General features: G+C 43.9%; 1 protein-coding gene across 1 annotated transcript in view; it reads left to right on the plus strand.

Moving 5' to 3' along the window:
• CIT (citron rho-interacting serine/threonine kinase) overlaps positions 1 to 17,738 on the plus strand; it is a 168,435-nt gene that overhangs the window by 107,994 nt on the left and 42,703 nt on the right. The window contains exons 20-24 of the mRNA XM_059895171.1: positions 694 to 810; positions 1,788 to 1,897; positions 2,893 to 3,067; positions 8,034 to 8,231; positions 17,507 to 17,560. Coding sequence (XP_059751154.1) covers positions 694 to 810; positions 1,788 to 1,897; positions 2,893 to 3,067; positions 8,034 to 8,231; positions 17,507 to 17,560 — 654 coding nt within the window. The remainder of the gene's footprint in view (positions 1 to 693; positions 811 to 1,787; positions 1,898 to 2,892; positions 3,068 to 8,033; positions 8,232 to 17,506; positions 17,561 to 17,738) is intronic.

Below are 17,738 nucleotides of genomic sequence, written 5' to 3' on the forward strand. Positions count from 1 at the left end.
AACACATGATTTCTCTTCCCCTGGGAAAGATTTCTCTTTCCAATGACTTTTTATTTTCACCCCCAGCTGGATCAGAGGAAAGAACGGAGGAAAGAGGCCTTTTTTTTTCCCCCCCTTTCCTTTATGCTGTCTCTTCAGTCTACTGACTCCCCACCTACTTTATCAGTGGGCAGAATCCACTCGTCCCTGGCTGTTTCTGAACGTCAGCCTTGGTCACACAGACTTCCTCGGTCTTCGGCTTTCCATCTCTCCACACACAGCCTGGAGATAACGAGATTAATTTTGTACAAATTAAGAGCAAGCAGTGTTCTGAAAACTACTGGCGCATTGACTACGATAACATTGCCCCTAGGTAATAGCTGCAAATCGTTAAGATCTCTAGAGAGATCTTTTTTTTTCCCTCTCATTCTGGAGTCCACCTCCCCTTTGGCTATACTTCTCAGGTCATTTTGGCTGCTGATTTAAAAATAAGTTCTTAGTTCACGTCCTCCGGTTACTTGCCATTTGATGGTCATACTTGACTTCTTAACCTCCTCCTGGCTGATAGACAGACCCCCACTCCCTCGCTGTGCCCCGGAGTTGGGGCAGCATGGCTTCTCCACTGCTTTTCCCCTCCTTTCCTGTGTTTCTCCAGTGCCTCTGGTTAGTCTGCTCTGCTCAGGACACTTAACTTCTCCTTTTGTTTTTCCTCAGGTGTTGGACAATCAGATAAAGAAAGACCTAGCCGACAAGGAGACTTTGGAGAACCTGATGCAGAGACACGAAGAGGAGGCCCACGAGAAAGGCAAGATTCTCAGCGAACAGAAGGCGGTAGGTAGACAGAATCTCAAAGCCGGTCTCCAAGGGAGGGCGTGTGAACCACGCCAGGAGGCCCCCTCTGGAGAAGAGTCCATTTGGTCTGTTTTGTCCCGTGGAGTCTGCTGCTAACAGAAAGCTCTCCCTGCAACCCCTTCTCATAAAAGCAGTGGCAGTGGTGGCTCGGGGTGGCCAGTTTTGCCCTTCACGCCCTTCTTTAAGAACTCACGCTGACCTGCGTCAACTAGAACCCTGTCTTTCAACACACCAACCCCCCGCCACCTCCCCGACGAAGTGCCCAGTGGCCTGTGGCCGCCCTTAGGCATCTCGTTTCCTTTCTAATCTGTGTAGGCAGATGTTTCAGAAACTTGCAGCTTAAAAGTTTCCCCTGTTGTGCTTGTTAATCTACTTATTATCTCAGACCCTACCAAGACTTTTCACAACAGGATATCTAAAGGAGGGTCCTGGGAAGTGATATTTTTGACCAGCACGCCGCCCCCCGCCCCTTTCCTGCCCTGGCCAATTATTATGTTTCATTAAGTTGGGGAAGCTTTGATGCAGAGAATCTAGGACAGTAGGGGCTGGGTGAGAAGGAATCACCCAGAGAACGACAAACTCGTGGGTGATGAGAAATAGGAACTTGCAGATGCAAGTTTAGAGGCTCTGGCAGGCTCAGGGCGCGTGTGGACGACACGGGGATTTAACGAGGCCTGTCAACTCATGGAATGCCAGGTTCCTCAAGAGGTCCTCTCGCGTGTGCTTACTGCAGGCCCCTTAGCTAGTGAGGGGATTTGTAGTCTCCGTTTGATAAAACAAATGAGTGCCATCGTTGGAGCAGTGAGATCTGCGCTCCTCAGGGTACAGGCTAGTTGAGTCTCTGGTCTAATGGCCTGCCTTTCACATGACACTTTTCCCCACTCACGTGGCCCACTTCCCTCTCATTCCGGTGTTACTGTCTGTGTGCGAGGCTCCAAAGATCCCCCGTGTTTCAGATGATCAACGCCATGGATTCCAAGATCAGATCCCTGGAACAGAGGATAGTGGAATTGTCGGAAGCCAATAAACTTGCGGCAAACAGCAGTCTCTTTACCCAGAGGAACATGTAAGTGTTCACATTCTAGCTGTGTGCTTGATTCCACTTTGGTCTTCTCTCCTGGCCACAAACTCTGTTCTTCTGTCTGGCGGAGCAGGAGCGGATTTAACGACTCCTGTGGCGGGGCCCGGCCTCCATATATTTACGTCATTTTGCCCTCTCTGAAGTGGTCTCACTCTACCCGCCCTCTCTTTTGAGCTGCGTTTTCTTAAATGCTTCAAGTTACCATCCCATCACAGAGTGTTTTGGTCTCTCTAATGAAGTAATTTACAGTTTGCTTCTGGAGACCTCGTTCCCCAGACTCGCCTCCTGTAATCAGCCAGAGGTGATCTCAGGTGTGCCCAACTGGGCCATCCATTTCGCTGTTGTGAAGTTGGGCCCTTGGGGGTGAGTTTTGGGGTTCAGCAAGGACTCTCCTGTGTTCCGGGAGCACTTTGCTCTTAATCTTTTTCCCCAAAGAATTACAGTCTCCTTGAGAGATCTTAAACACTCCCATCTTAGTTTAAACCAGCTTGGTAGGCCGCTGTCCGATCTTTGAGTCATTCCAGCTTCTGAGCGGCCTGGTGAAGAGGTGAGCAAGGTCGACAGAGAAGTAGAAGGAGTAGCATTCTTTCTCCTCATCGCCCTCTCTTCCCCAGGGCCTGTCTTGGTGAGTCGTGAGGGTGCTCCTGTACTCTCAGGAGGCCCTTTCTGCTCTCCTGTACAGACTGGAAAAATAAAAAGGTCTACCAAAGGAGTGAAATGATGGTATCTCTTGCATCCCCCTTGACCATACTTAATGCCATTGACGAGGGACTCTGAGCAGTGGGGACTAAACGGGCCCCAGGTCCCCGTGCTGGGGCCATGCACGCGAGGCCGGGTCAGGGCGGCGCTGACCTGGGAACGAGTGTGGTCCGCTTGCTGAGACGTACCTCTCGCCCTGCTTCTGCCCGTCCTTCTGAGGGGACATGCTCGCCTCTAATGAGACTGTGAATTTGCTTGGCTCCTCCCACCACCCCCACCAGGAAGGCCCAGGAAGAAATGATTTCAGAACTCAGGCAGCAGAAGTTTTACCTGGAGACACAGGCTGGGAAACTGGAGGCCCAGAACCGGAAGCTGGAGGAGCAGCTGGAAAAAATCAGCCACCAAGACCACAGCGACAAGAATCGCCTGCTGGAGCTGGAGACCAGGCTGAGGGAGGTGAGAGTGAGGGGTGATCTCCCGAGGCTGTTTGTTGGAGGACCCAGGGGCCCCCAGTCATCCAAGCGTCAAGCACAAATCAGTACTTACACGAGAGCCATTGTGTGTGGTGGTGAAGAGTGCAGACAGGGCCGTGGGGGTCTGCGGTAGAATTCCACTTCCCCTTTTTAGGCGTTTGGTAACCTCGGGTGGGGCAGGCTACCCTACCGCCTCTGTGCTTGAGTTTCCTCATCTGTAAAACGGCCATGAAAACGTATCTCCCTCATGGGGTCACGTGAGGATGACGTAAATTGGTGCATCTTCAAATGGGGGCAAAGTGATTCCTCCTGTATCCTGATTCATCGAGGGTCACATGACTGTGTCCATGCACGGAGTTTAGCACATAGTACGGCTTAATGACAGTGACAGAGGCCCCCCCATGACAGTGGGAGACTAAAAGAGAAATGTAAACTTTAGGTTTGTCTGATGGAAGGTGATTCGCTTCAGAGGTATTGGGTCTGCCAGAAAGTTCGTTTGGGTTTTCACATAAGATGGAAAAACCCGAATGAACTTTTTGGCCGACCCAATATAAGGGAGCTGGGAAAGGCAGCCAGGTTTGGGGAGGAAAATACCACACATTTGGTTGCGAACCTTTTGAGGTTGACTGAAGCTGTGACTTGACATGGCTCACTGTGTATTTATCAAATGCCTGCTGTGTGCCAATTAGTAGCCAGATAGACAGTGGTGACAAGACAGACCCATCCCTGATGTCGGGGGCTGTCAGCCTGGCAGGTGGGTTTAGCTGGCACTGCCAGAGGCAGGACCGGAGCTCAGGAGGGCGGTCCTTGCAAGTGGGACATCCCGGCTGGGCGTAGAGACACTGGGCTCAAATATTTGTGAGGGAATTCTTCAAAGCGGAGATGATCTCTCTTAAGGCAAAGACCGTTAAGCAGACAGTCTTTAGTTAAGGACCAAACCTTGAATTCTGACGCTTAGGAATGTCTTCATTTGTACTGGAGTATTAAAATGAGGCCACTTCTCCCAAGGGCAGGAGTTGTCAAGGTGTGGACCCCGCTCTGTTAGGACCACATGGCCTGTGTGTTGAAATGCAGATTCCTGGGCGGCTTCCTCCCTCAGCTTTTTGAATGGAATCGGGGTCGGGTGGAGGTGAGGAACAGGGATTTGCATTTTTAACCGGTGCCCTGGGCGATGCTTATGCTTCCGGAGTTTGAGGGCCATTGTTCTAGGTTATCCAGAAGCCTCAGGCGGTGGTTTTACTTTTCTAATCCAGGCGATATTTTTACTCTTCAGTAAGTTTAACCACACTTCCCCGTAGTGTCAGCCTTAGGAGTGTGAGTGTAAATAACTCGGATAGATTTCTCTGAGCGTGGGAACGCTGGCTGGCTGGCTTTTGCTTTCCCTTCCCACAAATGTCTCTCTTGTGTGTCTGCCCTGTAGCTGTAGCTCCTCTGGGCATTAACCTGCCACAGGGAAGGCGTGTTGCTTTGTTCTCCAGTCAGTATAGCCAGCCCCACAGGGGTGGTGGGAGAAATTTAGGATGCTTCCTGAGGGGCTCAGGGCTGTATATGCTCCAGGGGAGTCTGGAGTTTAGCTTTATTTATTTATTTATTTTAAAATTTTTATGGGAGTATAGTTGATTTACAATGCTGTGTTAGTTTCTGCTGTACAGCAAAGTGAACGAGTTATACATATATGTATAGCTACTCTTTTTTAGATTCTTTTCCCATACAGGTCATTACAGAGTATTGAGTAGAGTTCCCTGTGCTCTATAGTAGGTCCTTATTAGTTATCTATTTTATATATAGTACTGTGTATATGTCAGTCCCAAATCTCCCAATTTATCCCTCTCCCCCTTTCCCCCTCCCCGGTAACCATAAGTTTGTTTTCTACATCTGAGAGTCTATTTCTGTTTTGTAAATTAGTTCATTTGTACTATTTTTTTTAGATTCCACGTATAAGTGATATCATATGACATTTGTCTTTCTCTGACTTACTTCACTAGTATGACAATCTCTAAGTCTATCCATGTTGCTGAAAATGGCATTATTTTGTTCTTTTTTGTGGCTGAGTAATATTCCATTGTGTATATGTACCGCATCTTCTTTATCCATTCCTCTGTCGATGGGCATTTAGGTTGCTTCCATGTCCTGGCTATTGTAAATAGTGGCGCAATGAATATTGGGGTGCATGTGTCTTTCCGAATTGTGGTTTTCTCCAGATATATGCCCAGGAGTGGGATTGCTGGATCACATGGTAGCTCTATTTTTAGTTTTTTAAGGAACCTCCATACTGTTCTCCTTAGAGGCTGCACCAATTTACATTCCCACCAGCAGTGCAGGAGGGGTCCCTTTTCTCCATGCCCTCCCCAGCAGTTATTGTTTGTAGATTTTTTGGTGGTGGCCATTCTCAGCCGTATGAGGTGATACCTCACTGTAGTTTTGATTTGCATTTCTCTAATAATTAGCCATGTTGAGCATCTTTTCATGTGCTTTTTGGCCATCTTTGGAGAAATGTCTATTTAGATCTTCTGCCCATTGTTTGATTGGGTTGATTGTTTTTTTGATGTTGAGCTGCATGAGCTGTTTGTGTATTTTGGAGATTAGTCCCTTGTCAGTCACTTTGTTTGCACATATTTTCTCCTGGAGTTTAGCTTTAAATCTAGCCAGGCTATCCGCCTTCTCTTTGCCACCTGCTGCCATTGAGATTGAGGGTAGAGGCCTCAGCCTCGGGTTTGACCCGCCTGCAAGGGTCCTGGGTGTCCTTCCCGCAGCCCGTGTGTGCAGCGTTAGCAGTTTTCCAGCAGCTTGTGTGGCGCAGGGCCCCTGGGTTCTCCCTGCATCGGACAGCATCCTGCTCCCCAACTTCCTGCTGACGTGTGACAGTGATGTCACCGGCCTCTCATGGTTTTGCCAAGTGGCCTTGGGAGTTTTCAGGCATGCTAGCAGAGTCGCAGCCTCCTCCGACTGCTGGCATTTTAATAAGACCAACAGTAAGTAGTTAAGCCTGCCACTTTTTAGCTGTGTGACGTCTTCTCAGTTCCTGAATCTCTCGGGGCCACAGTTTGCTTGTCTGTAAAATGGAAGTCATAGTCATACCATCCTTGTTGGGTTGTTAGGGAGAGGAAATGGGTGAAGACAGTGCCTGGCACGCTGTACATGGGTACTGCACCTGCTGCTGTCACATCATCGTTGTTGCCACTGCCGCAGCCATTGTCCCCCTCGTCATCCTCACTAGAGAGAGATCATAGCCTTGGCTTCGGCTGCCGTGGACTTGTGAAGGGCTCCCAGATCCAGCCGACCCGCCCAGACCTGTCTCTTGAGTTTCTGACCTGTTGTCCCAGTAGACATTGGACACCTCCACTCAGATGTCTCCCTTGCAGCTCAAGTTCAACGTGTCAAGAGTGAATTTCTTGCCCTTCTCCTCAGATTGGCCCTTCCTCTCCTGTTCCCTGTCGTGGCCAGTGGTCTCACTGTCTGTGTAATTCAGATGCCCAGCAACATAGGTGTCACCTTTGGCTCCTCTCTGTCCTTTGTTCTCGGCCCCACTCTGAGTTAACCACTACATCCTGTTGGTTCTCTGGGCTAAACCTTTTAAAGGCTCTCTCCTCTTCATGCCTTTGGCCTTTGGGACTTGGGTGTCACCTTTTCCAGGGAGCCTTCTCTGTCCCCCTGGAGCTGGATGGGATGTCTCCTTTGGGTCCCCGTGGCCTTTCATGTTTAGCTTGTACCCTTTCGCTTTCAGTGGGCTCTCCAAGGGCAGCAAGCATCTCTTATTTGCTTGGCATCCCCATGTCTGACACAGGGTCTGGTCCCTAGGGCAGCTTGTCAGTGTTGGTGACGTCAGCAGATGTGCCAGAGTCTCCCACATCTCCACGCCTTGGACGTCTTGCTTCCTCTGCTTGGAATTTTCTTTCCCTCCTTAGCTGCTTGTTTGGCTCCTGGATTCTTCAACACAGAGATCCCCAGTCACCTCCTCTCCCCCTCTGCTGTGTTCCCGTCACATCCCTGCATCTCCTGACCATTGCACTCGACCACAATGTATGGCTATGGTTGGTTTTTATTTTTCTCCCCAACTTGAAGGCAGAGACTGTTTTTCATCTCCGTATTTCCTTTTACACAGAATTTGCCAAGTAAATTTTTCTTTTTCTTTTTTTTATGTTAATAGTGACTACCTTTAATATTTATTTATTTATTCATTATTTATTTATTTATTTTGGCTGCGCCAGGTCTTAGTTGCAGCATGCGGGATCTTCAGTTGCAGCATTCGGACTTCTTAGTTGCTGCATGCGGACTTCTTAGTTGTGGCGTGCGTGTGGGATCTAGTTCCCCGACCAGGGATTGAACCCGGGCCCCCTGTGTTGGGAGCGCAGAGTCTTACCCACTGGACCACCAGGGAAGTCCCAAGTAAATTTTTCTTGAATAGACGAAAAGTTGAGTAGATAGATGGATAGATGGGCAGATGGAGGGAAGAATGATTAGTACACAATATGACCTTAATTTGGGTTACCTAATCAGGAAAATCAGAGCAGAAATATTTAAAATAAGTAGAATTCAGTCTGTTGTTCCACTTGTATTCCCATTGTAAAGGTGTCCTTGTTACTAATACGATGTTATTTATATCTGTTTACTTTTAAATGTTTTTCTAATAAGAACAATCGTCATCATTTTCATAGGGGATTCTTGCTGTGTGGTTTTTTTTTTAGAAGCTTTCCCAAGCATTCGAATATACGAAAGGAAGAGATGGTTTGTATTGATAATATACATTGTATATACTCTTATGTGTTCTCACTCCTGTTGATTTTTGAGACTTATCGAAGTCAGAGCTCTTTTATTGCATTTTTTTTCCTTCTCGGTTGAGTGCTGAAAATTTGATTCCATGACCAAATTTAAGATGCAGATTGCACGGCAGGTTGCGTCTTGGCTTTCTCTTCAGTTAAGGTCAATGAGCATCTCTCTCTCTGTCTCAGGTCAGTCTAGAGCATGAAGAGCAGAAACTGGAGCTCAAGCGCCAGCTCACGGAGCTGCAGCTCTCTCTGCAGGAGCGCGAGTCTCAGCTGACAGCCCTGCAGGCAGCCCGGGCAGCTCTGGAGAGCCAGCTCCGCCAGGCAAAGACGGAGCTGGAAGAGACAACAGCGGAAGCAGAAGAAGAGATCCAGGCACTCACGGTAGGATAAGTGTGGAGCTGAGGATATTTGCTCACCCCTAGAAATGCCAAGAGAGAAAAAATAAACCAGAGAGATGCTTAATGGGCAGAAAATTGGCTTACGTAGGCTGCTTCCTCTTTGGAATTAGTAAACTAGATCAATTGGGCAATATCTGAGCTTTCCTAAGGATCTTGAAAAGGTCCTCCTTTATTTATGCATTTACCTTTTTTTTAAAATAATCATCACTATATTTTAAATTTCAGTTTAACCAAAGTCTGTTTACTTGGGTCTTCTACTTTAGTTTTCAATAAACATTAAAAAAATAATAATGTTATATCTTACAGTAGTCTTTCTACCCTATTTCTGTTTTTGTTTTGGTTAACCTCATTTGTGTTCCTTTTTTTTTTTTCAAGCTGTAGATTCTGTTTTGGGTCTTATAGTATGCATTTGGTAGGTTCTGGATGGAAATGATTCTAATGAATGAGAGATTGTTTCTCTAAAAGGGACCTGGCTTCCCTGCTCTTTCTGAGAGACTGGTTTGCTCACGTGAAGAGTGTTCTCAGGAGGTATATTGTTGGTGGTGGGCGGCCCCTGGATTTAGACCTTAGTTCTTTCTGCAAGTCTTAAAACGTGACTTCGTTGGCCAATCTCCCACAGTTGATCCTTCTCACAGGGACTGACCCAGGCTAACAAAACTGACAAGAATTTTATATGTAAAAATGCCAATTTACCAGCTTTACAGAGGGAAATACAACCGCCAAGTTGACCAGGATAATCTTCACATTCTTCCCCTTCAGAGAAATCTACTTATAAATCCCATTTCTCTTGGAAGGCTGCTTGGTGGACCTGGACTCTGGGCATAGAGAGCTGAATGGGTTTAATGGTTGGTATCAACCAAGTGCATACATTTCTAATGGTAACATACTGTACTTGCCAAGCGGACGGGCACACTCATGCCTGCTGGTCAGGGTACCCCCTTCTGTGGGCAGGGCACAATGCAGCTGATGTTCAGTTTTTTTCAATAAGGTACCCAAATGGGTATCTTATTCATTCTGATTCATTTTGGATCCTGTCCCCATCTCCATCAGCAAACACCTCTAAACATCTCTTAGAGTAGGATTACTTCTGCAGATGATCATGCACTTTTGTTGCTTATGATTTACTCTGTTTAAAAGTAATACGTGTATGTATGTATATATACATATATACATACATATATATATATATATATATATATTTTTTTTTTTTTTTTAACTAATTTCCTTCCTAGAGGTTATCTAGCACTGTTGGGTTTGGGGACCAAATTGGGAACATGATCTGAGAGTGCCAGGGTCCTTATGGACCAGTCCAGGATACAGGGCCTTCCAGGATTCTGGGGATACAGAGTAACTCCTGTATAGAAGATGCTTGTGCATCCTAGATTTTCCAGGACTTATGCCAAGTTCAGATATTGGTTGCAACCTTAGTTTCCATTGTTTTCTCTATGAAAACGCTCATTAAATGATGCCATGTGCCCCCAGTATTTGGTTTGGAAAAAAATAGTGTCTCTTTGTTTATATTCTGCCCTGTTTCAAAAATGGATTGGAAGCAGTTTGGAAAGATATGAAACAGTATAACAGGATAGAATAAGAAAGAAAAGTCTAAGAGAAAAGAAGTCATAGAAGAAAAAAATGGAGGTAAGAATGAAATGAATATATACGCCAAGAAGGCGTATACGCTTTCTGGAGTGGGGTCGATGTGGAGAGAGACAGCCAGATAGCATTTCTTAGCTGCTAAAAGAGACACCTAAAATCCAACCACTATTATATTTAATGCCTTGTATATTAATATTTCCCCCCATGTGAACCACCCCAGCTCTGAAAGGAGGAGACGTCAGTCATTTAATCTGTACTTAATGAGTCCTCACTGTGAGCCTGGTGCTGTGTCTTTAGCTTTTTCTCCCCAGGGGACTGGCCTGTAATCCCTCAAATCCTTTTACTCTGGAGTGGAGGAGAGGGAAGCATTTACCTCTCTACTCTGTTGGAATTGGGAGGGAGGCGGTGGTCAAGCGTCTTACCCTGCCCGTTTGGAAGGAGGAGGGTATACAATAGAGTTTGTGTCGCTGCTGTTTATCTGTGGGGAAATTAGTCTTTCAGTCCTGTCTTGCTGCTGGTCGGAATGTGCTGTGTCTAATGGCTGCTGGACGCCTGCGCGGCAGCAAGTCACGACTTAATTTAGTCAGATGAGATCACTGCCTCAGAGCATCTTAAAAAAAAAAAAGAAAGAAAGAAAGAAAGAAAGAAACGAACCTCCCTAGGTCTGGAAACTAGGACTCTACGACTCTCACAGATGAGGATCCCTTGGAAAGTAGGGTTTGTTCACAATGATGACAGGAAAGTGCCTTTGGTCAAACAGCTGTTTGTAAGCCCATCATGCAGGAATCCAAACCTCACATCAATTTGCCTCAGTTCAGTTTGAAGGCTGTGGGTTTTTCCTCTCCCCTCCTCTTGATTATGTCCCATAAATCTGGTCATGGACCACAGGTGGCTGTTGCCTGAATGACTTTGTTGAATTTGTTCCGAAGAATGAATTTTCTGAGAGAGAGAGAGAGAAAATGGTCACAGATGCAGTACCCTGACTCTCCCTCTCTCATTGTTCTGGTCCAAGTTCAGACCCAGCGTAAGCATCAATCAAATTCAATCAGCTGGATCTAAAATGATCTCCTAGGCGGCTTGTTTGCTTCATAGCAGGCTGTTTTATCAAGAAAAGCAAATAGTCAAATGGGCTATTATTGCTTTAATTCTAAGAGGTGGCCACCTCCTCACCTGGGATGGGAGCAGTTACCCTGTTTGGCTTCTGCCCCTGGGCCAAAAATAGATGGAGCACAGTTAAATGGAAGCTCTCCATTGAAGAAGTGTGGCAGGGGCCGCCAGTCGCCATTGTTGGTCTTCCTCAGGCTTTCTTTTTTCCCACTCTCCCTTTACCCACCCTGTCAATTGCATTTGCCTTGAAATTCACTGGCCGTTAAAAGCTGAGATTGAGTCAAGGTGGACAGCAACAAGAGAGTCAGATTTAAACAAAAAGCCATGCTTTTGAGATGCTTCAGTGCTTACTGGTGGAAGAGAGAATTTTCCACCTGGAATTGAAATTTATGACTCCATGTAGAGACTTCCCTGGCGGTCCGGTGGTTAAGACTTCACCTTCCGGTGCAGGGGGTGTGGGTTCAATCTCTGGTCGGGGAGCTAAGATCCCGCATGCCTTGTGGCCAAAAAACCAAAACATAAAACAGAAGCAATATTGTAACAGATTCAATAAAGACTTTAAAAATGGTCCACATCAAAAAATCTTTAAAAAAAAAAAAAAAAAAGGCTCCATGTAATGCCTTCTTCTGTGGAAGAGAATTTGAGCATGCACACTTCACTGCATGCAGACACGCGACGCGATGGGAGCGCTGCTCTGAATGGGGCCGCGGGGTAGAGGAACCGTGTGGGCTTGGCGCCCACCAGCATGGCCCCACGAACACGTTTCATGTCCCTGCCCTCACGTTCTTTTACTGATTTTGTTAAATGACTACTGCTGAATAATCAAGTCAAAAGCTAGAGACACTCGAGAAAGGGATCCTCCCAGCAGAGCGTGATGGTGGGATCCCAGAGTCATCCTCTTTGATTTGTTAAAATCCTTAGTCAATGCACGCTCTCTTTTTCTCTTTTACATAGCTATCAATTGTTGTATTGAATTAGTAACCCATCGGCATGATAGGCAAGATGTGAAATTGGGTCACCTAAGGTGACAGTGTTGCTTGGTGCCAGCCTTCCCAGGGAAAGGGGTGGATGCGTGGAAACGTGTGTTCTAGGATCCTGACCGTGGATCCCAGAAGTCAGACATCTAAACACATGTTTCCTTTTCACAGTTCTACAGGCATTTTCTCTCATCAAGGTTGCATAATAATTCTCTTTTCTTCATTCCTCTTGTAACTTTCCTTAAAATTAAAGAAGACATAAGTACTCCCCAGAGTGAGTGCCTCTCTGGTTTCCAGGATGCAGCCTGTCCATTCTGCCTCTTGCCACCCAACCCCTAGCTCAGTGGTTCTCACGTTGGGGGGGGGGTGGGTCTCTGGCTCCATGGGGGGTCCCCAAGTTCAGGTTATTTTCATAATAATACTAAGCTGTCATGTGGCGTTTTTCATTGTGTTAACATTTGCACCGATGGTGCAAAAGCAATACTTTTATTTTAAAAGAAATAATAAATAAATATTTGAAAAAAATCTGCTTTAACTTCTAATGTGGTTAATAGAGATAGATATAACTCACATAAACAAAAGCCCTTTGGGGTCCTCAGTAATTTTTAAGAGGGTAAATATTTATTCCCTGTAGCTTCTAACACCTAATTAACACTCAGATATTACATTGAAAGAATCCAAAGCTTGTCTTACATATGTCTTACATATTTTATTACCTTTATATATAATGTGACCTTTTGCTTTTTGTGCATTTGTTTTACAACTTATTTCAAAGGAACATAAAACATGTTTCTTGCCATTTTAAAGCTCACATCAGTTCAATGATTGTTACAGTACTTCCAGCAGTCACAACAGTCACAACTACATTTTGTGTTTATATTTCAGTCAATAATAAAAGCCATAATGATGGTAGTTCCTTACATTATACCCTCAAAGAGGATTGTCATTTGATGTGTCAGAGTGATCCAAAGGCCTCATGATGGTAAATTATAATAGAAATATTAGTGATTGAAATTTCAGACTACTGTGGGGCAGTTAGGCAAGTTTCTACTGGTGTGGTGTTATTTGGAAACTTTGCTGTTAGTCATAAAGTGGAACAGGTCTTCTATCCCTCAGTCTAGGCCAGAAAGCTTTTTTATAATCATTGCTTAGGCTTTGAAGAAGTTAACTCCACCTTCAGCTTCCTGTTTCTGTCTGAGTAATTTCACACCAAATAGTCATTTAGAGTGGAGGTTGGCAAGCTATAGCCAGTGGGCCAAATTTAGTCTGCTTCCTGTAAATAAAGTTTTATTGACACACAGTCACACCCATTTGTGTACATATTGTCTGTGGGTGCTTTTGTGCTGTGAGGGTAGAGTTGAGTAGTGGTGACAGAGACTGAGTGGCCTTCAAAGCCAAAAATATTTACCTATCTGATCCTTACAAGAAAAAAGTTGTTCATTCCAGCTCTAGAGTTTACTAACCTAAGGATTCTTCCTCTAGGATACTCACAGATGAGATTCATCAGTGGTACAAATAGCCACGTTCTTAATTTAGATAAATAGTATTCTTGCCCCATTAATTAATAAATCTCTCATATCATTATTAGGCAAAAAACAGAGTTTTGGGGAAAAAATTATAATCTATTAAATTAGTTCATGAAAATCGGGGCTAATTATTTGAGTTGATTCTAAGTGATAACTCTTAATTTATGAATCTGTAAGTCCATCTGTGCAATTACTGATTTTTGTTTTGTTTTACCATTTTTCCAGTCCTCTTCATTCTTTTGTGTAGATTTAAATCTCTGGTTGTCATCTTCTGCCTGAAAGACTTCCTTTAACATTTCTTATAGTACAGGTGTGTGGGTGGCAAATTCTTTCAGCTTTTATGTGTCTGGAACGGTCTTTCTTTCGCCTTCATTTTTGAAAGATATTTTTGCTGGGTATAGAATTCTAGGTTGACAGATTTTTGTTTTTGTTTTCCTTTCAGTACTTTAAAGATGTTGCTCCCCTGTCTTCTAGCTTACTCCCCTCCAAAACCCCTCCAACCTCACTGGGAGAAATCTTTCTTCTCTTTGTTTCTCTATAAATAACTTGTCTTTTTTCTCTGGCTGGTTTTAAGCTCTTTACCTTTATTACTGGTTTTAAGCAGTTTGATTATGATGTGATTTAGCTTAATTTCCTTCATGTTTCCTGTGGTTAGGGCTCGTTTACGTTTTGCATCTATGGATTTAGTTTTTCATTGACTTTGGAAAATTTGTGGCCATTATTTCTTCAAACATTTTTTTCTGTCTCACTCCTGCACTCCTTCAGGGACTTTGAGTACATGTGTATCAGGCTCCTTGGAGTTGTCTCACAGCTCACTGATGCTCTGTTCATTTTTTAAGTCTTTTTTTTTTTTTTCTTTGTGTATTTCATTTTGGATAGTTTCTGTTGCTATGTCTTCAAGTTCACTAATCTTTTTTTCTGCAGTGGCTAATCTGCTGTTATAAACTTAAAATATAAATCTATGGCAAAATAGACATATTTAGAGAATACATCACAGCTAAATTAGGTGCTGAATTTTTTTTTAAATAAATTTATTTATTTATGTATGTATGTATTTGTTTTTGGCTGTGTTGGGTCTTTGTTGCTGCATGTGGACTTTATCTAGTTGCGGCAAGTGGGGGCTACTCTTCATTGCGGTGCACGGGCTTCTCACTGCAGTGGCTTCTTGTTGCAGAGCACGGGCTCTAGGCACACGGCTTCAGCAGTTGTGGCACTCAGGCTCAGTAGTTGTGGCACTCGGGCTCAGTAGTTGTGGCTCGCGGGCTCTAGAGCGCAGGCTCAGTAGTTGTGGCACACGGGCTTAGCTGCTCCGCGGCATGTGGGATCTTCCCGGACCAGGGCTTGAACCCGTGTCCCCTGCATTGACAGGCTAGGTGCTGAATTTTTTGACTTACTTCTCTTATAGACCTTTTTCTTTTTTTAAAAAAATTGAAGTATAGTTGATTTACAGTATTGTGTTTCTGGTGTACAGCAAAGTGATTCAGCTACATTTTTTAAAATATTCTTTTCCATTTTGGTTTATTAGAAGATATTGAATATAGTCCCCTGTGCTATACAGTAGGACCTTGTTGTTTATCTATTTTGTATGTAGTAGTTTGTATCTGCTAATCCCAAACTCCTAATTTATCCCTGCCCTTTCCCCTTTGGTAACCATAAGTTTGTTTTCTATGTCTGTGAGTCTGTTTCTGTTTTCTAAATAAGTTCATTTGTCTCATATTGTAGATTCCACATATAAGTGATATCATATGATATTTGTCTTTCCCTGTCTGACTTACTTCACTTAGTATGATAATCTCTAGGTCCATCCATGTGGCTGCAAAAGGCATTATTTCATTCTTTTTTTATGGCTGAGTAGTATTCCATTGTGTATATACCACATCTTCTTTATCCATTCATCTGTTGATGGACATTTAGGTTGTTTCCATGTCTTGGCTATTGTAAATAGTGCTGCTATGAACATTGGGGTGCGTGTATCTTTTTGAATTGAGAGTTTTCTCTGGATATATGCCGAGGAGTGGGATTGCTAGATCATATGGTAGCTCTATTTTTATTTTTTTAAGGAACCTCCATACTGTTCTCCATAGTGGCTGCACCAATTTACATTCCCACCAACAGTGTAGGAGGGTTCCCTTTTTTCCACACCCTCTCCAGCATTTATTACTTATTAATCTCTGATAGAGATGAATATTTTTTACTTTTTTTTAATGCAAAGGGCCACTTTTTCCTCTGCCTCAAACTGGATTCTTCTTTGGGCTTTCATAGCTAAGCAAATGGTGCCATAATCTACCTTGTCTTCCAAATCAAAAGTCTGTTAAGGAACCCTTGGCCCGCATGTCCATCAGCAAGTCTTATTTCCTGTGCTTCCAAAAGAGATCTCACCTCCATCCACTTCTCTGCATCTTTTGCCATGTCCAGCTCCAAGCCACCCTCCTCTCTTCCTTTAATGGCAGCAGCAACCACCTCAGTGGTTTTTGAACTTCCTTCTACATTTGTCCTGTTTTGATCTGTTCTTCCTGCAGTATCCACAAAACGACAACCAGGCCATGTCACTCTGCATTTTAAAACCTCTGTTGGCCTCCAATTAATTGCATTTTGAATGAAATCCAAACTCTTTTCTTGGCCTTCAAGATTCTTTGTCTGGGCCTGCCTCTCTACCATCAGCTTGGGCCACATTTTCCCTCTCTTGCTCTTTGGCCACAGAAGAATACATTTTACCTTGCAGTCTCATACAAGGGAGCTTATATACTGAGTTTCAGTGAGTTTTAAGGTAGATAATCAGGATGCATCTTATAGCCTGTATATGATTCTGTAGTCATAAGGACATAAACATGTCATAGTTTCATTGGCAGTACTTCTTTTTCTTAATGTTACATAAAATTGTGGTAAATCTTACAATTGATAGCAACTTAAACTTGATGACTTATGGTATCTGAAACAAGTTTCCAACAATGGTGCTTACCTTTACTCTCCAAGGTACATTCTGATGTTTCCTAATCTATCCTGTTTATTCCATTTCATTGGATAAAACAAACCAAAAAAATCTGACTTGACATCTTCGCTCTTGAGTCACAGCTTGAAGTGTAAAAAACTGCTCTAGCCACTCAGGTCCTTTTTTGTTCCCCAAATGCAGCAAACCCTTTCTTGCCTCAGGGTTTTTGCAGATGCTGTTCCCTCTGCTCTTTTCTGTTCTTTGCATGGCTGGCTCCTCATCATCCTGCAGATTTCAGTTTCAATGTCAGCTCTTCAGAGAAGCCCTCCTTGACTGCCCCATCTAAGTGAGTTCTTTTTCTCCCCCCTTATTCTTTTTCCCTAGACCCCGTTCGTTTCCTTCATAACACTTGTCACTGTTTGTAATCCTGCCCTTGTTTATTTTCTACCTGTCCGCACCAGAATGAAGGTGAGGCCAGATATGCTGTATCTTGCCATAGTGTCTGCCATGTAGTATGTACTCAAAATATCCTTGTCAGCTGAATGAATGCTACTGGTTTAGAGCACCTCTGCCTTGGTGAAAACCTTTATATTTACTTCAAGGTCTACGTAGGGTTTCTGAATCTCAGCAGCTTTGGATTTAATTTTTTAAAAAGTCCCTACTTTGTCCTGGCTATTGTCCTGTATATGTGTGTTTGTGTCTTTCTTGGGAGAAGGCTTGGGGGCGGGGGTGGGGGGCAGTGGTGGGCAGCCAATTGGAGGGAAGAGGAACAGATTAAGAATGGGGAGGAAGACAAATAAAGGAGAGTAAAACTTCATCCTATGTTTTTTTCCTTTCTTCCACTAGTCCCTAGTTTTAATCTGAATGTTAAATATATATTTGTACAGGGTGTGATGTGTGGTCTAAATAGTTAATTGTTATTAATAGGCATTGTGTATTCCTGTAACTTTGCTTCTCCTGTTGGGTATGACTTGATTAATTCTTTGAAAAAAAGGTGCTGGGGCAGCTGCAACAGCGTTCTTGGCTTTTTTAGATAAATTGTGATTTTTCTTTATTTGACCCATAGCACGTAGAATTGTATTCCACCCTATGAAAAATTTATAATCAACTTCTTACCTTTTAGGCACATAGAGATGAAATCCAGCGCAAATTTGATGCCCTTCGTAACAGCTGTACTGTGAGTATTAACCAAAGATGATGAGAATAACATGAAACTAAAACTGAGAAGGAAAGGGGGACATCTCATTCTAATATCAGTGACTGATTTTTGATATAAACTTTCAGCTTGAAGCAGTTAATGAGGTCAAACTGATTTGGAAGTTTCTGAGCCTCAGATAACTTCAGTGTTTTGTGTT

This window comes from Balaenoptera ricei, chromosome 14 (assembly GCF_028023285.1).
Source record: "Balaenoptera ricei isolate mBalRic1 chromosome 14, mBalRic1.hap2, whole genome shotgun sequence".
Lineage (NCBI taxonomy): Eukaryota > Metazoa > Chordata > Mammalia > Artiodactyla > Balaenopteridae > Balaenoptera > Balaenoptera ricei.